Source organism: Coloeus monedula (assembly GCF_965178545.1).
Source record: "Coloeus monedula genome assembly, chromosome: 6".
Taxonomy (NCBI): Eukaryota; Metazoa; Chordata; class Aves; order Passeriformes; family Corvidae; genus Coloeus; species Coloeus monedula.
The window spans coordinates 29,207,728-29,232,618 of NC_138786.1; the positions used below are offsets into that span (position 1 = coordinate 29,207,728).

General features: G+C 44.0%; 1 protein-coding gene across 3 annotated transcripts in view; it reads right to left on the minus strand.

Moving 5' to 3' along the window:
• Positions 1-21,897: 21,897 nt before the first annotated feature.
• Positions 21,898-24,891, minus strand: part of SIPA1L1 (signal induced proliferation associated 1 like 1) — a 206,724-nt gene continuing 203,730 nt past the window's right edge. For all 3 annotated transcript variants that reach the window (XM_082283512.1, XM_082283513.1, XM_082283511.1), the window contains 2 exons: positions 24,752-24,833; positions 21,898-24,000 (listed from right to left, as the gene is read on the minus strand). In XM_082283512.1, the coding sequence (XP_082139638.1) occupies positions 23,857-24,000; positions 24,752-24,833 (226 nt within the window). In that variant the 3' untranslated portion in view covers positions 21,898-23,856. The remainder of the gene's footprint in view (positions 24,001-24,751; positions 24,834-24,891) is intronic.

The window sequence follows — 24,891 nt, forward strand, 5'->3', positions numbered from 1 at the left end:
AAATCCAAGACCTAGATGTTGACCCTGAAAGTAGCCCAGACCTGCTTGTACAGAGAGTGTTACACTGTTACTTCAGTGACAAAACCCAAAGGCATCATAGGTTTTATTAGCTCAAAGCTCTGTATTTTACCTCAGATTGCCAAAGTGCTTTTCCAACACTTTACTGAACTATTGAGTGGCTTATTTATAGTTTGACCTCAAAACCAGTTTCAAAAAAATTTCAGGCAGGTCAAACCCATAAGACTATATGTCTTGGAAATGGCTGCTCACAATTCTCAGAACAAATCCCTGGGCTTTCTACAGCTTTTCTTTAAACAGTGGGCAAAGACTGCAGTTGTTTGATGCAGAATCTCTGGTATTCACCCTCTACCACCCCTTCAACACATACCCTTGAAACACAGTTTTCAGAATGCATCCAGAAGAGCTGTAAATATAAAAGATAGCAAATATACTAAGCTGAAGTACTAACTTCCAGGTATTTCAGACCACAACAAAAATCTTAGCACTCATACAAAATAAACCAGATGAAAAAGCAAAGAAATAATCATACAAAAGTGGTGAGACTAAAACAGAAAGGACGGAAAGAGGGATGCTGTGAAGTGTGAAGTTTAAGATCTCTGCAGAGCTCTGTTTGCATTGTGTCCCAAGTTCTATGTTCAGATAGAACCATGTGCACATCTTGGTCTGTCTACAAAGAGAAACAAAATCCTGCTGTCAACCTGCAGTCACCAGCTATATTTATTTTGGAGCTCGGTGCAAACAGATTTTGTGAAGGAGCACTGAGGAAGGGAGCAAGATAAAGGCTATCACCTCCAAAATCTACATACATTCAAGTGGGAGTTACTGCAGTAACAACATGAGCAATACAAACCCCAACACAAGTCCTGTCAGTTCTTCTTACAAGTGTCCCTTAGCCTGATTCTTTGCTTCACCTCCTCCTTACCCAAGCAATATTTAGCAGTAATCTGGTAGTTGTGGATCTCAGAAGATCCATGCAGAAAATTTTCCATACAGGAGAAACACTCGCTGACAGAGCATAGTTTCATAGGGGGGTCATCCCTTGTTCCTACAGGGAGCTCCACTGAAGCAACAAAGCCAATGGGATGTTACTGCAGATAACCTAACTTACATTTAAGAAATCAGCTATGACCATCATTGCCAACAACGACCGGGAAAATTCAGTGTGAACAGGGTATTCCCTGGTAATAAAAATACGTATTGCACCCCTGAACTCTGGTGAATGGCATCTCTAACTGCCTTCTGGTATTTTTACTAAGAAGGTTCACCGATGGATGATATTCAGGAAATAGCTCTACGATTTTGGTGACACAAATAAACAGCAGCAAGATGAGCTGCGGAATGGGTAATAATTTAAACTGTAGATCATAACAAACTTCTATTATAGCCACAGTAGAGTGTTACCAAGAGAACATGAAAACAAACTGATATCTAATCTGGTTTTATGGCAAATGAGTTCTTTTGCTGCAGAGGTTAGTGTGAGTTAGAATGAGTGCAGAGTATAAATTATAAAGACAGTCTATGCCATTGTCTCGGTGTTTTTACGAAGCACCATTTCCATAAACTTTCTTGGCGAAGCAGGAATATCTTTCAGGTCACACATTAAATAAGAAAATGTCTTCCACTTCTCTGATAAGTATAAAGAAGGCCAGTAAATTAAGAGTGCATATCAGAGTTCAAATGCCTGTATAAAGGAATTTTATACCAAATCTGAAAAGAAAATAAAAACAACCTATGTTGTAAACATTTCTGGGGGTTCCCAGGTGATGTCACATCAGTCAGGAATGAGCTGGTGCCACGCCCCTAGGAGTCCCTGTGATGGAGCTGAGGCAGCTGCTGGTCCTGAAGGTGTGCGCATTGAGACATCTACGTGTGACAGTGCCTGGCTCTCCTGGCTCTGTTAGGGAGATCCAGCAGGATGCCTCCAAGCTGGTTTAATTCAGAGCAAATAACGTCACTCCCAGAATGGGAACGTGCTTGAAATGGTACTATGTCTGTGCCTTAATCCATCCCTCTCTGTTCCCAGTGGACACGTGCAAATGTGGAATGATTCCCTGGTTTAGCCAGCAGCAAGTAAAATGTTCTTAAGCTGCTCAGCTCTGCCAGGAACCTGCATTAGCCACTGGCTGTGGCAGAAACTGTAGTTCCCCCACCTCATGGAGGGAGAACTCTGCCAGGGTTTTTTGGAAATCTTTGTGCTTTCTACAGTTAGTAGATTATGTCATGAAAAGGCCTGCATTTATCGTCAGCCTTGTAATGCTTTCAGCCCTCTCCTTGAACACACAGCTTTCTGTTGCCTTTCCAAAAAGTAGAGCTGCTAAGCAAGGAAATTGCTGGGAAAGCTTCCATAAGTACATCTAGTCCCCAGCAAATCATAGCAATCAGTCTAATAGAGAAATTTAACAGAATCTTTCTAAGTAACTGTGTTGCACTAACTGCACATTACCATGATTACTCACAGTAATTCAATCACACTTTAAGTCACCTCACCATAACACCCTGGGTTTTCTGCCACCTGCCTTGCTCCTCAGTCATTAGCTGACACGAGGTTCAGACATTCTATCCTTACCCCTCTTGGCATGATGCTCCAGAGGTGAAGAGCGGACACAGCAGGAAGGGAATGACATTAACAATGCAAATGTTCTAGAGAAAGCAGATTGGGAGCTACATTTATTCATTTCTCTACTACACTAATTCATATAAATATAAATCTGACTTACCGTCAGCAGGCAAACACTGCTGAAACACATCAAACCCCCTAAAAAGGAGAGAGCAAGGAAGATGTTCTGGAGCCACATGTGGGCAGAATGGACTAGCTGCAAACTGGTGTTGGCCCTTCAAAGGGGATGCTGCGAGTCCTGCAGCTCAAGATGAGCATAGGGGAAGGTAGGCTGATGAAGCAACACCATGTATAGCCCACGGTACACAAGATAAAAAGAAGGGATTGAGCAGTATGGGAATCCTACACATACAAAAAGGTTTATGAAACACAGTTTGCTTTTGCACAAAAGAGAAAAAACTGAGACCTTGGAGAAATAATTCCCTTAAGACTGACTTAATGTGTATATCACAGCTGAGGCACATACTATTAAGTGCAAAGTATTTACTAAGTTTTTCTTACACTGCTGTAATTCCCTCTTTTTAATGGCTTTGCTATTGGAAAACTTTCCTATTACAGTTGATTGTTATAAGTTGTCCTCATGAAGGAAAAAAGATAGCCAAGTGTGCAAGGTAAGAGGACTACAATGCCCCTAAGTTAAATGTGTGCTTAAAGTGCTTGCGTGGATGGCTGAAGTGTTCCCCAATTTACTGGGTCTGAGCCTTAGCACAGGAAAATTTCCCATTCATCCTTAAGGGGAACTCAACCATTGGGGTCCTGTGACAGTGTTCAGTTCAAACTACAGCACAGTTCAAACTTCTCAACAGTAAGAGGTGCCAAGGTTGGATCATAAAACTGATTCATGCTTAGACCCTCAGGAAATCATCAAGTCTTTAAGAAACCAACAATAGCAGCATCAGAAGTCTTCAGTTAGCAGTGATGATCAAAAGGAAATGTTACCTTTTCTTTCCTTTTTTCCTCAGCATGGGGCAATCCTGTAAGAATTCTTTTCTAAAACAGCAGATATATGTGGAACTGGTTTCATCTGGTAGATACTGTGATTTTCTTGCTCCCTGTAAGGTGGTAAGGCATGGAACAGTACATGGTACACTGATGCTCCCAGATCAGAAGAGGGTGATGTGGGAATCAAGTATCATCTCATGGTTATACGGCTTTTCCAGCTGGCAAGTACTACATGCCACCCTGCTGTGTGTGCCACTTCCATCTCTGGGTATGGGAAAAGATGGATGAAATCAGGAAGGAATCTTCTGGAAGAGCTATCAAAGATTGGAAGCAGTGCTCACCATGACCAACCTGGAGCCTACCCATGCGGCAGCTGGACTGAGAACAACTTGAAGGGACTCCAATACTTGTTAAACCTTCAGAACTTCATTGTTCAAGCAGGACAGTAAAGCACAGCCTGATAAACTGGGCTGATCTTGTAACAGGGTGATTTTTCTGTACAACACTGTTAATGCTGAATTTGTTTGTAAAATCTGGGTTGGTCTCTGCCATATAGCAACTGTTTTGCACATACATAAGCATAGAACTCACTAAAAATAGGTACAGAATTAAGTTAACACTATCGCTTGTGTAGTCAAACCCATTATTTGGCACCATGTGGCACAGCTTTCCTGCCAATTTTAGTAGCTGTGGCAGGGAGATGAGGTGGACTATGCACTGCTGACCTGCACACATGGTTACAAGTCCCCTTCCGACCTGCCTAATGATGAGAACTTAATCTGGAGTATGCACAGAAGGAAAAAAATCTAAATGTGATTGTGCCATTTCAATGAGCCTAATTAGCTAATAAAGGTCAGTCTCATTAGAAGCTCTTCAGGGAAGGATCCACTGAAGGAAATTAAGCAGCAAAAGAATTTTAACATGCTGTCCTCCCTTGCCTGCACCACACAGTTCAAGGAAGATTTGATGAGAAACCAAATTACTTGAATAAGTGATGAAGGTGTTGATACGCAGGCGTTCTGTGACAATAGAAATGCATTTCTAAACTGCCAGAAGATTATTCAGTGTCATGCAGAGGGTCTCTGCTTACTCCCTGCACAGGACACAGTGGCTGCCCTGGGTCCATAAGGGAAGCTTGTCCCTGAAGTACATCTCCTAATTACTTCTTTACTGCCCAATACCCAGAATCCCATCTCCCTCCCTGTCCCAGGTAGTCAAGCTCCTACACAGCACCCTGATATGCCTTTTCCTTTGATTTCTGCATATTCTGCCTCCTTCAACTATATGTTAATAGAAGCTGCTCTCTACTCATGCGTATGACATCCTACTCTGGGGTAACTCCATTCACTCCTGTAAAGACCATTCATGAGTTATGTCTACCTCCTATTTCGCACATCAGGAAAATCTAGTTCCAGAAGTTAAAATGTGTTACAGTACAAAAGTGCACAATTAAGTTACAAGAAATATTTTTTTCAAAGCACAGAATGGACCTTTGCCATGGTCTCCACATTGATCTCCGCAGCTAAAGAAATGCTTTTAGCTTTTTTCCTGCTCTGAAAGGGCTTAAATCAGAACTGTAGGTGGGTTAGATTTCCTCCTCCCATGTTACTAGAAATTCCTACAGCATAAAAGATAGCAAACAGGTCAATCCAATTTTAAAGCTGGAACTTTAACTGAGAAAGGAACTGACAGCTCTCTGGCTTGCACTGGGCACTGGAAAAAAATGCAGTGTTGAATGAAGAGAATATGATTCTCTGTTGTTTCTACTGCTAGGCCAGAAGAATGCAGCAGCAGCACTCCTGATGCTAATGTTCTAGTTACAGCTGTTCTCTCATCTTTTATAGTCCTTCTGCCATGGGAATAACAGGGAAACAGTAGTTGCTCTGGACCCAGAATGTGAACTGTTGTTAATGAAGACCCATAGCACCTCAAAGACTTTGTTACCTATACCTTTTTAATGAGACATGAAGATACTTTTTAGCCGGGCCAAGTTCATGGGGTTCCATCAGAAGAGCTTTATCATATTGTGTTAGGTTTGGCTGGGATAGAGTTAAGCTAGATCTTCAACAGAAAGGTCTAGAAGAAGAGACAACTGGTTCAACAGATCTGTAGATATGAGATGTAGAGCTGCTGCCCAGAAAAAGAAAAGAGTAAGGGGAGAGTAACTTCTTTATCAACACCAAAGGTGAACCTCCTTACCACTGATCCTAGAGTGCTCAGCAAGCCCTGAGGACCCTGGGTCTTGTTTCTCTGGACACCTTCTCCATGGGATGGAGCTGTTGGTAGCTGCAGCATCATTCACTCCTGTGGGGTTTTTCTCTAGATGCTTCATGCAATTTCAGGGGAAATGAAAGATAAGAGATTGTAAAAGCTCCTGAGAATTCTTTAAATGCTGCTGTCTGTGACAGGATGCATGTGGGGATGTCTTCCTGACCCTACTGTGGAAAGGATAAATATGTTTTGAATTTGTTCATTCCTTTTGTGGTAATCATAATAAAGATGAAGAAAATTTATCCAAGTTGCCATTTTTATGTAGCCAACATTTTAAAAAAATTCCCTGCAATCTTTTGCCTGAAGAGGAGAATAAATGGAGGAATCAGGGGTTTATGAAGCAAATAAATAAAGCAACCTCCCTACATTCAGATTTTAAAAATTACCTCTCAAATTGCTTCAGTTTTCTTCGCTTTGTTTACTTTTGTTGCTAAAATAAAAATGTAAAACTTTCCTAAATATAGACCTTAATATCCAAATTTTACAAAAAATTATTTTGATTAAACCATCTTGACTAGTTCTTTTCATAGCCGTGGAGCCCTTTGTGGCTGATGCCCTTCCTTAAGTGCTACAGCACTTAGTTAATGTGGTCATGGGGCTTACAATAGTAACATTTGTGAGGGCTTCAGCTTTTATGTTTGCTTGCATGTTCTTAAAGACAGATTTAAAGGGGCTTTAGAGCCCTGTACTGGCTCTTGATTAATCAATAGCTGTTCATGGAGGCATTTTCCCTACCTTGTTTTTATACTATATGCTAGCCTTTTTTTCTGGTAAAATTTAGCTTTGCTCTAGCTGGCCAGAAGCAGTTCCTCATTCAGTGTTGCCTTGCCTCTTGTCTGCCGCTGCTTTCCTTGTGATTTTTTGGAACTCACTCTTTCAGGACGGGGATGCGCAGGCAGCAGACATTAAGCAGGGAGCTGCTCCACCCAGTGGGGGCAAGCAGCGGGCACCACACACTTCCTTAGAAAAGCGTTGGAAACCTAGCGTGGAGGTATTTGAGCAAAGGATGCATACCCCTGTCCCTGGGGGAGATCACATCCTATCACGTCCCGTCTTCAGCTGCTCCAAGTGACACGATGCAGTTCGGAAATCAGATCTGAACCCACACAAGAGGTGCACCCTGTACAGTGTTACTCATAATGCTGGATGCTGCACGATGCAGCTCGGAAATCAGATCTGAACCCACACAAGAGCTGCACCCTGTACAGTGTTACTCATAATGCTGGATGCTGGCTTCTTGCCTTGAGCCTGTCTACAAAGGCTGGACAGTTGCACAGTCCCTGTCCTGGACACCTGAGGGTCCCCAAGCTGATACCACTGGGCCTGGAGCCCCAGTCAGCCAACCCAGCTGAGAGGACATGGTGCAATGACAGGGCTGCCACAGCTGGGGGCAGCTAGGGCTTGTTACACCAGAAGTAGCACAGTGCAAATATATTTGAGCTAGTCTGACCACATGAAACCAGGCTATGAATCAAAGAAGTCCTTACTTTGAGTAGTACAGCATATCAAAACTTGTGTGTTGAATGCACATTCCCATAAAACATCACCACAATATACTGATAGATGAGGGCCAGGAAAATCTGCTTCTGTCCATGCCCTGGTCCTTCCCTCTCATGTACTTGGCACCAGACACATCCAGGCAGGCTTTTGTATCAGTCAATACCGGGGGCTCTGCAAACAGATGATGCGAAGCTGGGGCAGAAGCACTCCTGCTCTGCTGACTCACCCCAGCAGGCAGTCCAGGCCAGTCTCATGAGCATCAGCTCTGAAACCTTAATTGCTGAGTCCCTTGGGGGGAGGATAATAACTCAAAGGAGGGACAAGGTCAGAGCATATGCGGTTTATAGAAATACTTTAAGGTTGTAACTAAGTACAGCACTATTTTGGGACGAAGTAAGCCTGAGCAATAAACCACCAAACAATAGAGGCTACTGAGAATTAGCTGGATTTTTGCCTACCCCTTTCTGCAACTGGATAAACCTAAGGGAGATATTTTTAAAAAATGTGTTGTTTCACTAGCAGCCCTGGATGTAAAGAGAAGACTTCTGTGTTCCTCATGCAAAACAGCCAATTAAGGCTTGACCCTCAAGTATACTTTGCAGGAGACTAGAAAGACTCCAGGCCACCCTCTGCCAAAACAGCTCTTAGTTCATGATCTAATCCTTGTATTTTTAGCCAAGAGTGCACAACATTATTCTGTTTCCTGTGTTAAAGGAGAGTATTGTTACTATTATTATTTGATAGCTTTACACTGCAATGGCTGTGAGAGCATCAGGGAAGTTCATCTGAACTGTACAAGGTGCTGCACAGATTTATAATTGATGGTGCCTCCTTGAAGCATCCCCAACGCCTTACACCAGGTAGTTCAGTTTGGTGCATAACAAAGCATGGCAAGAATTGTTCTCTGACCAGAAACTGAGATTGGAGCTCTTTGATGCCTTGCTCTCTCATACTGCATAGATGGTGTGTCAATATCAGGCAACTTCTCTGCTCCCCCAAGCTTCTGAAAAGATGCTGAACACACCATAGCAGAGATCTGGGGGAGTACTGGAGCCTGGGATCACTTCAGGATTAGACTTTCCCACACAAAAGGCTTCTTACCCCTGAGAGGACCTGGTCTAGAGGAGAAGGGTAAGGAGCCAGGGGAACCCATCCCAAGCACGCTGTGACTACATCATTAAAATAAAGTTTTAAGCAGGGGCAGCCTCTCTCCACTCCTCGTCTCCAAATTCACATCAGGTTTCAACAGTTCTTCCAGCTTGGGCTAGCTGGCCTGGCATGGACCATTCACTCAACTCACTGTGTTTTTGCATAATTAATAATTATCCACAGTTGGCAATGTGGAGGTACAAAAAGTATGTTTATTTCAGACCTATGGTGTTAAGTTTTATGAAACTGCTCCACATCTGCTGGTCCAATGAACAAATGGTTGTAGGAAGGTGTAAAGATTCCCAATTGCAATGACACAAGTATTTGTTCTCTGCTCTGTAACACTGTGCAGTGCTGGCTATGCTCTGACTGCAAAGTACTTGTGGGACTGATGAGCCTTTTCAAGCTGGTTTCAAATGCTGAGAATTCTGTGGAGCAGAGGAACATGACCCATCAGAGGTGGCTAAAGAGGTCGTTTTGATTGGAAGGATGAGCCCAGCAGGAAATGAGATGATGTGTTGTCGTGAACGACAATGTGATTTCTGGACCAGCCTTACTGACCACATAGCCTTTAGCCTTCTGACAGGTCCCTTGGCTCCTCATGGTGCAGCTGATGGTCTGCTCAAGAAGAACAGCTAGAGGACCTGAAATATCTTGCATTTTCTGAGGAGAGAGAAACACCTCTGTGTTTAAATACCCTGTGTCCTCCTTGCTGGGCTGCAGCAAACACTATGTAGGATAAGGACCAACTCATGTCATCGTGGCAGTAGTGATGATGTGAAGTGCTGCAGCTTCCAGGAGGACAGGAAGGTCTCTGCAAGAGTTGCCACAGGTATTATACAGTCTCTTCCCCACAACAGCATTAGCAGGACATCAGGGAATTGCATTTGCTCTCATAGAGTCCAAGAATTAGATTCTCAAAACGTTTCTTACAAGCAGAAGGATAATGAGGATGGAAGAAGCAAATCCATCAGAGAAATATAGTAGCTTGGCAGGTTACCTGTTGGCATTCTTTCACCTCCTTTTTGAAGGTAGGAGAGAAGTCAGTTTTTGGGAATACTTCTCGTTTTGCTGAGCCACATTTTCTTTTAGCAGAAATGAGAGAGGTGCAGAAGGATGAGCTTCCAGCAGCGGGTGAATTAAGTTTTGTCTTCCATTCTTGCTGGGTGTTGCCAGGAATGCTAGGGCTCACTACAAACGACTTCATTACTAAATTGTTTGTCTTGCCTTTACTCCTCTTGCCCTGGAGGGGACCACAGAGATAGAATGCTCTTCAGCCAGATCTATAAGGAAAAATTTTTCGCCACTCATCAAACTGCTTGATCTTTTTCAGCTTGCTCAACTGAATACAGCTGAGTGCTTCAGCTCTGAGCCTATGTAGAAGAAGGGCTGAAAGAATTTGATGGTGATAGCAATAGACGTAGACTGGCTGGCCTTCAGGACATTGTTGGGGCACAGGCCTACAGAGGATACACCTACTCCTGTTGCCCTTTCTTTTTAATCAATGTACTTGGGGTGGCTCCCAATTTGTGGTCCCAGGCAGCAGTGGCAGCCACACACAGCACCCAGCTGCCCCTAGGAAAGAACCTCCTAATCAGGCAAAAGCTCTGTTTCATAAACCCTGCAAGCAAATCAGCTGTTCATATATAGAAGCAGCATTCCAGCATTATTTGTATGCTTACCTTACTTACAGAACTGAAAAGCATCATAAAACAGTCAGCAATTTTCTTTTAGCTGATGAACATTTGCAGCAGCAATTTTACAGACAATGCTTGTTGGTTAAAGGGACCCCACCTCCACTTTATACCCAGCTGAAGAACAGAAAACTTCATCCCAAGAAACATTGAAGTGCAGCTGGGGTATGTTCTGCTTCTGCTGCTGCTTTAAGATTAGCAACCACATCCATTAGTCCACAACAGCGGATGTAAAAAACAGAAACTGCACATTTCTTATCACTTGACAGCTGATTCTACCATCTGAGAAGAAACTCTGCTGTCTACAGCCTTGATTCAGCACAGCAGGAGGAAAATGGCCTATGACAATCACACTACACATCTAAAACTCCTTACAACCTTAAAAAGGTAGGAGGAGAAACAGGGATTGAGCAGAGCTGCCACTTATAGAAAGTGAAAGGAGCATTCTTGAGGAAAGTGAGTTTTGCTAGAAAACCATTATGTGCAATTCTTTTAATCTCCAGCCTGCATCTGTGGAAGATATGGAACAAGAGGAAAATAGGGAAATCATGCAATAAGATCATTATACGCTTTCTTTTACCAGGGAACTGCTGCCAAACTACCAGCATGTCATCTTCTTTCTCATGACAGCTATGTAATATCTATAGCATTTACTTGCTGGAAAACACACAGTTACCCCTCAGAAACACAGCTGAAAAACAAAGATAAATCAGCCCTGGTTTCTTAAAGAAAATGCAACATTTATTCTGGAAGTAACATGTGGACACACAGATTAAAAATGCTAATTGTAGGCTTTGGGATCTTTTTCCCAGCAGATAGGATTTAGGTCCGCAACGGAGAGCAATTTATTGCACCCGGGCTCCAACGCAGTCCTCAAGTGTGGCTGCACCACCTCTTTTCATCATTCCAGCAGCAACGTGCTCCTGCACAGTGGTTTTTATTAGCGGAGAGCACGCTTCCTACACGACATCTTTTACAAGAAGGTTTCAAAAAACACTTCACAAAGCCAAGCTCTTGTGCCCACTGCCCTCACCGGGAATCTGAAGGAGGGACGTGGAACGGCGTGTCCAAGATTTTCGCCCCCAAAGTGACGGCACAGGCCGGGCCGGGCGGGCCCCCGCTGCCGCTGGCGACAGGCGCCAGCAGAGGGCGCTCCGCCCCTTCCCAGCCCTCACGGCCCTTCCCAGCGCAGGGAAGGTTGTAGGAGCCTCCTTTCCCTTTTCTTTCCTTGTACTTCGTGGGAAAGGAAAAAAGGCCTCCACGTGGCTTACCAGGGTCTCTGTTCCCTGCCGCCAAGAAGCTCTGCACATCTTCCCTGCCGGGCTTCTCCACGTCGCTCCTGAGACACTCTGCGACCCACAGCAAGAGGAGCCCCGCACTTGCCAGCGCAGGGCAGCGAAGCACAGCGAGGGAGGGACTGCTCACCTGATCCCACCGGGAGCCTGCTGCCCCGTCAAGTGCTGCGTGTCTCACTGAGAAGTTTCCACGTCTGCATCCACATGTACTTTCAGCTACCTGAGGCAGGGAGAGGACAGAGTGCCCTGCAGCGCCAGCTAGAAAAGCCTTTAGGGATACCTGAAACCTTGAGGGCAGCTGAATAAGCAGCAACTGAAAGTAGCCTGTTACAGAGCAGCAGTCCCACTAAAATACAGCAGCTGCGAGATGCACTAAAAACACGTTATGGTCACACTCTGTGACATGCACTTACACAGAATATGGCCTGATTTCTTACGGTCAAGGTTAAAGATCTGTGTTCATTGGACATCAGTGTTCAGCTAGAAGAAGTCCTAACCAAGCTGCCACAGAAAAAATACTTCTAACACCTCTTCAACCCTGTATGCAAACATTGCTTGGCAAAGATTGCCAAGCATTTCTCAGGTGTTACATTCTTTATCTTTCCAGTGGCCTGTTGTTTTTTTTTTTCCTTTTCAGACCATGGTCAGAACAACATGCTAAAGACAAGGCTAGAATGTCATGGGTCCTACTCACCTCCCATTCATCATTACACAAGTTGGTGTTCTCAGCCATGTGTGATCCCTCCTACTGCATCAGTCTACTTCCCAGCTGCCTGGCAGGCCACAATCTGCTCTTCTCCCAGTTCCTGTCTGCCATTGAAGGCATACAACATTGCAATCTGACAGCCATGCAAGCTGCCAAAATCCTACCCAATGTGAGCCAGCACATCCTGAATTCAGTGCAGATCTTCCTAGCTTCATCCAGCATGGATCAGAAATCCTCTCCACTGCTGAAAATCCTCCAAGTCTAGGGGCTTTTGCCACTGTCTGAGCAGCTCCCAGCCATCACAAGGCTGTTCCCAGAACTGGATGCTTGGTAAGTGCAGTGACTGGAATGTGAAACAGAATCAACCTTGTGGCACTCCAAAAGCCACTTGGACCTGGCAGTTTCCAAGAGCTTTGAGTACATCTGAAGAAATCATTGTAGTGATGGGAGAAGCAGCTAGGTCCAAATTATTATGAGGCCAAAGAGAATAAGAGTCCTGAAGCCAAGTTCCTGGTTCTGCCTTGGCAATATCTTACTGCTTTCTTCTACCTCTTTAAAAAACATGGGGGAAAGCTGCCACGCACAAACATTTTTTAATCATCTCTCAATATCCAAAGTACCTGACACAGCAAGAAGAAACCTCTCCATGGAGACCACACAGTCCTGAAGCACATTGTGGAAATAGCTGTCAGGCCTCATGAATAAAAAGTGAATTACAAAGTGCATTAGAGTATCATTGTATCTGCTAATAATCTACAAAGGGTTTCTGGTTTTATCACAGACAATAGTTACAAAAAAAGTCTCATTATGCCTAGCTCATCCTTAGGGAACACAGCAGGATTAGTCTCTCAGGAATAAGTGCAAGTGCTTTGTTTTACCTGGGCACGAGAGCGCTGTGATTTGCATCTGCAAGGTTCTAAGGACAGAAGTGCCAATGGGCTCAGCTGGTAAGTGGCCCCTGCCCAGAGCTTTACACCATTACTGTAAACCTAAAGGTAAAACAGTTCCTTGCTGATCAGCTGTCATTTGACTTCATTGTAACCCTCCTGTACCTACCTGGTTTCAGCCACATCCTTATCCTCCCCATCACCTGGTAGTGTTCATCCCTGCTTTCCCTTCCTCTGCAGGTTGTGAATATCCACAAGACACGTGCTCATCAGAGCAGTGACATCCACAAGAAAGGGAAATGGTCTGAAGATCTAGCCCAGGCACTGGCCAAAAAGTGGAGCTGAAACTGGCTTCCAGCTTGTCAGAGCACTGTGGGGTCTCAGACATGGTGAGGGGTTAACAGGGGGCTCCCAGGACATCACACCAGCTGGGAGCTCTTCATGCCTCTCAGCACCTCCTCACCTATTTTTCTGCCTGCTGTCCTGTTCTTGATTTCAAGGATTGCTTGCAGGTCCTGCACCCAAGACAACTGTGTGTGCCTCAAACCTGCCTTTTCCCTGTGCTGTTTTTTTTAATTGGATTTTCCAACTTCTCAAAGTGCAGCACAGGATTTGGTAATCCTGTTTCTCCTTCCAACTTACCTGCTAGATGTTAGGTCCCCATCCCTTTCCCCATAGTGGGAGTTCTGGGCATGCACATATCTGCATTGTCCCACTCCAGTGGTTCTCTCTCCAACCTTTTCCCCATATGCATCAAAGTGTCTGAAGACACTGTAAGACTCTTCAATAGTTTAGGTGTTCTCTGGGAGGAAAAGGAGCAGGTGGATGATGGAGACTGGGACTTCACTTTGAAGGAGGTAATTGAAAGAAGCCTTTTCAGCTCTACATCTCTCACTCTCAATCATCCTCATGTGTGGGCTGCATGCAATTCTGTCAGTCATTTTCATTGCCATTGGTTCCACTTTCAACTGGAGAAACTAAATACTCACTGAAACAGCAGTGGATAAAATAGAACCTAAAGGACAGTCACCAGGCTATGAATTCCCATTCCTGAGTCAATGCATATTTTAAGCCAAATGAAGGATATCTACCAAGAAAAGCTGGGAGAAAATAGAAGCAAGGCTAATAGTCTGCTGGTTGGGATGCTTCCCTGGAAGATGCAACATCAAATCCCCTTGAAGAGAGGAGGCAATGAAGCAGTGTCTTCCAGCATCTTGGATGAACTCTGTACCCACTGGCATGTCTGTAGAAGAGAGGTAATACTGGCACGTTCCTTGTCTCTCTCACTTTCCATGTCCCATGCTGTCTTCTTGCTGAAAACTCTACCAGAAGCCTTTGAAGTGGCTATGAAGTGCACGAACAAAAAGGCTCAGTGCATACAAGCACCTGCTTATCCTACTGAAGGGTCATGAAGCAAGCTGCTTCCCCAAAGGTTCCCTAGGAATATAAACTCACAGGACAATGAGCAGATTAATGACTAAAGGACAGGAATTAAAAGCTGGAAATAAGGAGCAAACCTTCATGACAGAGGAAGCTCACCAGGGCAGTATCAGAGGGACGAGTGTTGAAGGCTGCGGTGTTTGGTGAACTTAGTAAATTACCTGGCAAATGAGTGAATAATAAATGTGACAAACCTCCTGGTGTAATGAGGATATGCTGAGTAAAACAGAAGGGTTATCTATGAAGAGCTGCAAAACAACCATATGCTACCAAATGACAAGGTGAGAAGACAGCAGGAAAACTGCAACCTAGAAATTCAAAATAAAGGACATGGGAAAAACGCTGACCTCATTATATCAAGATGAGCTCTTGGGCCTATTCTTAAAAATAATGTCAACTTAGCTGATGTTCCATGGCAGTTAGAAAATTATGTGTTAGGGATACTTTGGCAAGGGGTAGTGAACACAATGGAGAATGTGAGGATAGCACAGCAGTGCATCTGCATCTCAAAGACAGTGCACTTTCTGGTCCTGCATCTGCAGGAGGCCTTAGCAGAAAGTACTGGGCCCAGAGAAGAGCAGCGGGAAAGATTTAAAAGTGCTTCCACACAAAAAGTAAGATTAAGGCCAGATTAAGATGGAAAAAGAGACAACTGAAGGTTTTTATATGCAATTCTGACTCCTCTGGTCAAGAAGTCCCTAAACCAAATTACTGCAGGTGTATTCTAGGGGAGTAACCCTGTCTGCCTGCCCTGTTCTTGGATCTGTACCTAGATGCCCAGTGCTGAGCACTGAACCAGGCTTCCACCTCATCCAGTACTACCAAACCCCAAGCTCAGATGTGCCCCACATGGGGAATACTGCTTCAGATCAACTAGAGTACTAGATCAAATAAACAAAATTATTTTTTTGGGATTTATGAATGTCCAGATAACAAAGATTTTTCAGTTAAAAAAGAATTAATTTATTGATTTATCTGGTCTCAGAAATTAAACCAGAACTGTCTCACAGCATAGATATGGTGGGAGCAGAAACTTTCAGCTGCCATCCAAAAAAAGTGTTAAATATACAGATGGCTACAGACAGGCCAGAAGCATAACATCTCACGTCTCTATATTTTGATTTCTTAAAAAAAAATTATTTCAGAAGCATCCTGGTTCTGTCTGTGATGCAACATCATTCCCTGAAAATGTGGAAACAAATCCATTGGATCATTTTTCCATAGCAGGAGTGCAAACACAGTATTAGGATTTAAGAAAAATCTGCATGACTGGCTGATAAGTACCTTTACAAGGCACTGAATAATTTGATTACCATGGCCATGTACGGACAAATAGTGGATTGCTGTACAGCCCACAATTTGCCTGTCAGCTTCAGGTATGTGATACCAGACCAGGACCATAGAGAACTTGAAGAAAAGTGGATGGCACTAAGATTAAGGTGTCCTCAAAAGTTGCTACTAATTTTGAATGCCTTGATCTGTGAAGTCATTGCAGGAAGAAATTTTTGGTCATGCCTTACATACGAGGCTTACATACAAGGATATCTCTGAGTACACAGTAGCAGTTACATGATGAACACTGGTGCCTTGAAGATTGGGTGTTCAGAACTACTGAACAGCCACAGCACCTGATGCAATGGGACAAAAAGCAGGTCAGCCAGCCTTTCCTGAGATCAGTCTGGAGCCTTGGCCCAGGACCACTGGAGCACAGAGCTGCCTTGTGCTCCTCGCAGGCCTGCCGGGTTTGCTGCCATCTGGGCACCCCACACATTCCAGGCCCTTGGGGAGATCTCTGCCAGCCCTCCATACCCAGCTCTGTGGTGGCTTTGAAAAATCCAGGCCCATTTTCTTGTTTTGCAACCTTTTCTCAGGTCCCAAAGGACTCGAATTCTTCTGTTTTCTTTCCCAACCCAAAGAGATGCACTTCAGAAAGTGTAGCCCCTTCCCTTCAGACCTCCTGATTAGAACTGATTGTGGCTAAAAGCCCATAAGTACAAAGCTATGTAAGGGGAAACCTTGCTGGTTTTCCCCCTCACGTGAGGCCAGAGGTGAAGTTCAGAAACCAGCAGAAATTCAGCATGTAACCCACTTCAGCACCTTGTGAAACCAATCCAGCCGTTATCTCTGTATTTAGACACTGCCACTTGATCTTTTCAAATCTGCCCTGTAAATAAGCACTAAAAATTTTAAAACAGATTCAACTGAGAGTATCCCTTAACCTCCCTCCCCCACCAGAAAACCCCAATACCTCATGAAGTTTAAGAAAAATTTTCTGGTTTCCCACAGGCATGCTCCAAGACTACTCTGCCATTTCCTACTTGAGAAACTTCAGTAAGAGAGAGACTGGTGCGCACTTACAAGCAGTTTCGTTCTGTCTCTCCCTTTTTTTGTCATGAAATGGTTGGCATCTCACACTGAGCAGCCCTGGTTTTTCCTGTTCTGCTGGCCCCTAGATTGCTGGGAAAACACCTTAAGGGCTCCTGTCCAGGACTGCTGCAGCTCCTCCAGTGACTGTTATGTGAAGAACCTGTCTGCCTTTTCTTGAACTCAGACTGGGATGTCTTTGCCTGCCAGCACCTTTATCTGAGGCACTTCCCATCATTTCTGCCCACTCCAGCCACAAAGACTGTGGATGTAGGTAGCATGCCCGAGACTGCAGGACTTGGGGAGGACATCTTACAGCAGACCAGAGACCCACACTACATGCTGTGATTCCAATGACTCTCCCCTATGTAAGCTATGACCCATATTTTGACTGTAATAAAGATGGCTCACTTAAAAAACAAGTATGACTAAAAACTACAGGGTTTAATGGGGAACTGAGATCTAACTGCAAAAGCAGACCAAACAAACCATAGCTGTGGAACTAATGCTGGTTGGAGTGTTGCTTCTAGGCCAGGGAAGCACTGAAAGAAAAATCACAAAGAGGGAGACTCACATTTCCATGCTATAGGCATAACTTCATCAAGCTTTCATCAAGGAGGCAATTTCTTGTTTGGTGCTTCAACAGTTAGCAGAATACGGTGCAGCTCTCAGATATTTGGCCTCCATGAGGGACTTTCTAGCTGACTAGATCAGCTAGAAAACTTCACACATGCAAAAAATCTTCAGTTTCAACAGCCCTAAGTATGGCAGAACACAAGCAAGCAAGATGAGGCAAAAACTCAGTAGGCAAGTAGCCTGTTCTATGTACTCCTTTCTGCCCCTTCTTTTTCAACAGGCTGTGTGTTGAGCCTGACCTGAGGAAGAATATAAAGCAAAGGAGATCACAAAACAATCTGCTAGTCAGTAGAGCTATTAGGACTTGCAGGTTGTGGTGACTGACCAGTCTACTGACGTGAAGCATCACATGGAAGAATGGCATTTGTCAAATGCTTGTGCACAGCTTGAAAGCACCTAACCTTTTCTAGAAAAATAAAGGCGCTGCAAAGAATGTTAAAAGCAAATAGATATCTATTATGCCACTATTAGGATCAAATTTGATGGGTCAGGGAGGAAACAAGAGAGTGAAGTGTTCTCCGTCTCCCATCCGTGCTATGCCTGTAGCAGAAGCTGGCACTGCAGAGCTCTGGGCTGCTCCTCCGGGCAGAGCCGGACTGAGCCAGAAGCCTCGAGGGAGGAAGGGCCAGGCAAGAACACAGGGGTTGTTTCTGCTGTGTGTGGACAGACGCATCCCAGGTGTTATCTCTGACACACTGCAATTTGAGCATGACATAGCTTGTTCCTTCCATACAAGGGAAGTTATCACTGAGCCTCCCAGCTCCAGCTAAGCAAACTTCCTTTGGGTGTGAGATACAAAGAGATGCAAATGTGCCTCAGCTCCTTTCACAAAATAAGTGAGCAGTCAAGCTCTTCAATTCAGCCAAATGCTTCAGTTTCTCGACTCAGTCTTTCCTTTCAGCTCAGCCACAGGCAGACACAGCTTCACTGCCAGGACCATTGGAGCAGCCCCTCTTGCTGCATCAGATCCCAGGCAGCAAAACAGCAGTCAGCAGCCACCATTCAAAGTGAACAAACTGCTGGAAAAGTGCAGGAGAGGTGGGAGGAAGCAAGATGAAAGAACAGAAATGAACTTTAACACAGCACTAGGACAAGTCCCTGTTTTTTTGCCCCTGTGGTGTGAAATCTTTTTAGTTACTAGTTGGTGGCATTTGTCACTGTTACAACATGAGGGTAGGAAACTACGTTTAGTCCTAGTCCTTGAATACATCCTAGTTTCAGTCTCTGACTTCTCTGCATGTCAATAGCTTATGGGCATCTTCAGCTGCCAGGAGCATCCTCTGCCTGCAGCTGTGGCTCCCCAGCACATGTGTCCTTCTTGCAGGCAGCAAAGAGTGAAGGACAACCAGGGGACTCAATCTAGGCCCTGATTAAAGCTTGAATAAGCAATACCAAGTTCAGAAATGAGAAATCCCTAGAAACAAATCAAAACTGGACTGTAGGAAGTTGATCAGTGGAGTGGAGCAAACAATGCTCAGCATCCACCAAGCTGCAGTGTTCTTTCTGCCAGGCTCACCAAAGGGAAAATGGCAAATGCGGGTGCTCTGCTGCTGGCCCCAGGCAGAGGACATGCTGTGGGCTTTCAAGGAGGGTACAGACTCTTGTGTTGTGAGCTTTTGGTGGAATGTAGGCAAAACGCAGCCTGCAACTGTTGCTGAGGTTACACCTTTCTACTAATAATCCTAACAGAAACCTTTTCATGATGAAGAAAGTAATACATTGCCCAGTGAGACCATGCACCTCCACACTCAGAGGTTTTTCTTCAAGACCCAGCTGGATAAACTCCAGAGCAACTGGCTGGACAAGAGATTTCATGAAGATCCTTCCAACCTTAGTTATCTTGTGACAGACCATAAATTCTGCATCCCCAAGCCCTGCAGTTTGGTAAAGATGTGCAGATTACTGCAGTACCCTGGTTTTATTTCCCATAGTTCTCCAGTTGTCCACACTCTGCTGTGCCACAAACTGACCAGCCCACTTTAAGTCACTGACATAAAACCCAAGCTGGTTGTGATACACTGAAATTACCTTCTGAAGGCGACAGATACGTCCATGAAAGCACAGGAGAAGCTGGAGAGAGGGACTTGCTTCCCGACACCTTGCTTACTGAGTGGGGCAAAATTCCACAAGGTGCCCAGCAGCTGTCTCCCCAAAGCTGACTGTGACTCCTCAGGCTTCTGCTGTACAAAGTGGGAGAGGATCTGCCTTTCCCAGACAGTGGCTGCAGCTGGTCTTCCTTACGGAAAGGGGGTGTAAGTGGCTGCCATCAACCACAACCTGCCTTGGGGCTCCAGCAAGTCCAACTCACACAAACTCCCAGCCCAAAGCTGCTGGGGAAGGGGACCTTACTGCAGAGCTCTGAATATTTCTGTGAGCTTCTTTTCTCTGTAGCATTGCCTTAAAAAGCCCAGCAAGGATTTCCTCACCACTGCCATTATCAGGAAGAGGTGAAGGCATCTGTACAAGCCTCATCATCTCATTGCTCAGCTCCCATCCATTAGTAACCACCTCAGCACCATGTCTCTGCTACAGCTGCAGCAGTGGAGAAGGGACAGTACCATCTCTCCTCCAGGGAATCCAGCTTTGGATGCCATACCAGCAGAGAAACTGCAACCTCTTCTGTTCCCCTGCTGTCTTGCAGCAAAGCAAGTTGCTCACATACAGGACTAATGTTGAACTGTCTGCCAGGAGAGAACCAACTGCTTTAAAAGAGGATTTGTTAGCTGTCAGCCCAAAGGAAGGCACTAAGAGATGAGAGAAGTATTACCCAAAGGTTTTAAAAGCAGACCAGTCAATCCTCCCAGGCTGTGCCTGGTTTATGGGGACCTTTCCCTCAATAAGAAAAGCTAGGGAAAAAGCTCTCACAATACTTGTTCACTGAATCGGAATACAATCTCCCACAGAAACAAGAAGCTATCCTACAGTAACCACGCTTTCAGGTGAGTAAAACCTGAATGTGTTGCATTTCATCCCATCTCCTCTCCCGTAACAGCACAACAAGAAGCTCCCCCAGTCCCCTTCCCACCAGCCTCTCCCCACAATCCCTGCTACTGTGTGCCTCACAGCTCACCCCTTACCTCACCCAGTTACTACCCTCTGACCTGTTACCCAGCCCAGCGCCACTTCTGAGAAGGGTATTATCCATCATGCAAGCTGCAGCCCCTCTCTGGTGATACCTCCACACCCTGATTGGGGATTTTGAGAGAAGGCAGATTGCTGCTGCTGTACCAGCCACATCCAGCTATCCAAAAAACTGCCACAGGGAAACAGCACCTTTGCACTGGAATGTAGACAAGGAACACAAAATTGTTTCCAGCAACATAAAACATTAGTCTGTGGGAGAAATGGATGAAACAGGAAGCCGGCCCCTATTACCCACACTGCTCCTACAGCCATCCACCTTCACTTTCTGCTGAGGCTGCAAGGAGATGCCTGCAAGTTGGATCCTGCCCTGGTCTAGGTTGACCTAGTGCTGTGTGTGGTGGAGCGTGGGAACCTCTAGCATGAATTCATTATGAATGTGGACAGGGCAACTCCTTGACCTAAAGGAAGCTTTCTCCTTCAACTCAATTACCAGGATCCAATTACAAATGGTAAGACAGCTAGTTTAGTTTTCTTTCCAAGATTCAACCTCAATTTTTCATCAGATGCTTCTATTTGCTCTTGCTGCTTCAGAGCTCTCTTGGTTCAGTAACTTCACTGCTAGAAAGAGATGAATTTGCTTTCCCCACATGCCTTGTAGGGATTTATTCAGTGGACTGGAAGACACTTTCCCGCAGACTGACCTAGTTCCACATTTTTAAGCTGTCAGGAATGCTGATCCAGTGGGCCAAAAAAAACCATCTGTTCAAAACACTTCCAAGGTCATCTCCCTAGTGAAACATAGAGATCTGGAAAACAAAACAAATGGATTATCTGCCCCACCCTCCCAAACCTAAAACCTGATGTTGCATGCTCACAGGTTTGGCTTTGGGATGCTGAAAGCTCTGTGTGTCCTTGGGCAGATGAGCCAGGACAGTTTGGTTTTCACCTAAATTAGCTTCAGTCCAAGTAAGTTAAAAAACACTGATAAATTATAAAAAACCACTGCCTCTCCTTTACATCACTCTGGTGAAGCCCAGAGTAACTCTTAAAGGCAGCAAACCCTTGTAAATGGGGGAAGAAGATACATTTGTGCAATAATACAAGTAGAAAGTCAAGGGATGAAGGGTTTTTTACATAACAAGTAATGGCCTTCAAAGTGATAAAGATTAGGAATCTAACAGAGAATGGAACTCGTGTACAACTAAGCACTAAGAAAAGTGGTACAAGAAGAAAGCAGGAAGAAATGGACACTCTGGAAAGTCTTAACAAATCCAACAAAATCAGAAAATGGTTTAGAAGAACCTTTAAAATGAGTTTTATTGTCAGAATTTTACAAGTAGCCTTCAGTGGCATCATACAAGAAGAACTCTGTTGCAAAACTCTAATAAATAGTCTGCCCCAAGTCCCAAAATATTTTTTGAAATAAAATAAAACCAAACAAAAATAAAAGAGAATAAAAGCAAGACTTCGGGATGCTCAGAGATGTTAGCAATATTTCCCATTTACAAATAATATCAGGCATTATATAAATCTCCTTCATACAAGTCATTAAAAAACCCAAGACATTCTAAACCTTTACAAAAGCACTCCAGAAATAGTTCCAAAGAGATCCATTTCCATGACAAAACATTAGAGAAGAACTCCATGGGGATTAGCATCACAAATGAAGTTTGAGGTTGAAGTGTAGTGTGTACTTGTGTGCAGCAAGATTAAAGAGCGTGAAAAAGGGATTTGAAGAGAGCATGGAAGTCTGTGACAAGACTGTGCCAGTGATTTTAATCTGTGTATTTGAGAATGTGATAAAGGGGAGTGAGAGGATGCTCTCGAAATTAACCCCCAAATACACTGCACTTTATGGAAGGCAATATTTACTCAGGTAGTAACTATATCCTCAGAAGGGAGTAGAAAAGATTTCTCAGCACACTGCACAGTTCAATGACTGAGCAGACTGCAGTGCTTAAAAGTTGTATTTTGACACCTAAAAGGTATTTTCTGTAGAGGTAACACGTTGTGGCAAGTCAGCTGTTCCTTCAAAGAACAAGAAATTAACTTTGCTGGCATGAAGCAGTTTGGGAAATCTCGTGCTAGACAGTTTCACTGGGGACTGGGGATTTCAGAGCTCCAATCCTGTCCCAGTGCTTTGAAAAATACACTTCTCTAATTCCCCTTTACATATTCCTCTATCTTCCATAGTAAAGGATTTATAAGATCTCTCATGCAATAAAACACAACTTGAATAAACTTTTCTCAAACCTGCTGTGATTTGAGAAAACCAAAGAAACAGAATGGGAGGGCAGGTACACAGTGATGGTTTGTGGTTTTTCATGGAGACATTTCAGGGGGAAAAAAAAAAAATCTTAATCTCTTTACAACTTCAGCTTAAGTCTCCTGCACATATGCAAGCAACAGACTCCCCTGGAAGGGAAGGGGGCTGTACTTAACTGAGCACTGTTGCTGGATCGCTTATGTCTCAGCCTGCCTGATGTGGGTATGAATTGCAGCATGCCTAGTTTTGCTGTTTGTAAAGGTACTTGCAGCCACTGTTTCCACAGGAAACAAAGGCCACCAGAAATGCTAATGCAGTAGATGTGTGATAATATGCCTCACCCATGGCTCACCTCTCTAGTCTCTCTCTAAGCTGTGGTGCTGGTTGTACTGTACCATACACTATGGACACGCGCTCTCTGCAATGTATGGGAAGGTAGCACTAGTAATCAAGCGCAAATTGCTAAGGAGACATCTAAAACATTGCATTACATCCCCTTGTCTGTGGCATACTTCAGAAAACAATGTTAGAAGAGCAGTAAAGTAAACATTTCTTTCTAATTTTCTAGATGTCATAATATTTGTCAAAGCTGCAAGGAAAAGCAGATTACCTGAAACAGAGAAAAAGGAGTTAATGGAAACAGAGGCAGATGGAACAGCAAGCCTGATCCTGGCCTCCAAATCATTTTGTACATAACAGATAAAGAGACAATGTGCAAAAAATAGACATTCACATTTTAGCAGTTAAACTTTTATTTTACCTTTTTAAAATTATTTACTTTGTTTTTTCTACAAAAGGCAGACACTGATTGTTGATCTGCAATTGTTCTGAGTGCGCGCAGAGATGCAAAAAAGGGTTATTGGAGGATGAAGAACAGGGAATTGCTCTGACTATACTTTCACATGTCATAATTAAGGTGGCATTAAAGCTTAAGTCCCAGTAATAATATTCATAACAGATAGTTTCCTTCCCCATACACCGTTCTCAGTTCATATCAATTGTGTTGAAAACCCATTCGGTGAATTTCTTCAGCTTTTCGGTTGCATTCTGGGATTCCTCCTGTAACCTCAAGTTGTCTTCCCGCAAATGTTGCACTTCAGCCTGAAGGCTGGCTTTGTCCTCTTTTTCCTTAGGCATAAGGAAAAATACAGATCTTAGTGGACATTTTAGGTCATGCTTCCTATCTATCTAGAGCAGCGAGAATCTCTTGAGAGCATAAGTCTCATTCTTTTTAAGGATTTTATGTGCAGTAACACATGGGTTTATATCCAAGGGACATTAGTGACATCTCCTTCCTCATGTTTTGCTTGCATGAACAGGATTTCTCTGTATTAGATTCTAATACAGAAGCTGGCTACCCACGTGGTCCAATAAAATTGGACATGACCTGTTCTGAATGTACAAGTCCTGATGGTTAACTAAGCAAAAGGCAGGGAATCTTCCTGTAAACCACTTTCCCAGCTAAGAGACTTCATCTCACTGCAGCAGATCCTTCTTGGACCAAGTAGGCATTAAAACAATACAGGAAGTTTCCACAGCAGAAATTACATGTTTAGATAACACTGACAACTTTTCATCAGCAGGATACATTTATATGGACTAACTTGAAGCCTTTTGCAGTGTCACCTGAATTAGGAGCGGAGGTACTATGAATCACCCTCCTAATTTAAGCAGAGGAATCAAACGCATACAAATTCAGACACCCCATCCCAGCCATGCATAATTAGAAGCCTGAGAAAGTAGCAAAGAAATGTCTCTTTCTCATACAAGGATGAGACTGTCACAGGCTCAGGCATGGCAAAGCAGGCTTACACAGTTATTAGCATCACCAAGCACTAAATACATGTCTTACAAATCCTTCTGTAGATGAAATGCTTACCTTCCTTAAATCTTCTTGCAGCATCTTCAGCAAACCTTCCAGTTGGTCCACTTTAGAGGCGAGAGTTGGAGGAGATTCTTTACTGTTGAAAGCAGAAAACAAAAACAGGTATTGATATGATTTACTGTCTTCACACGGGG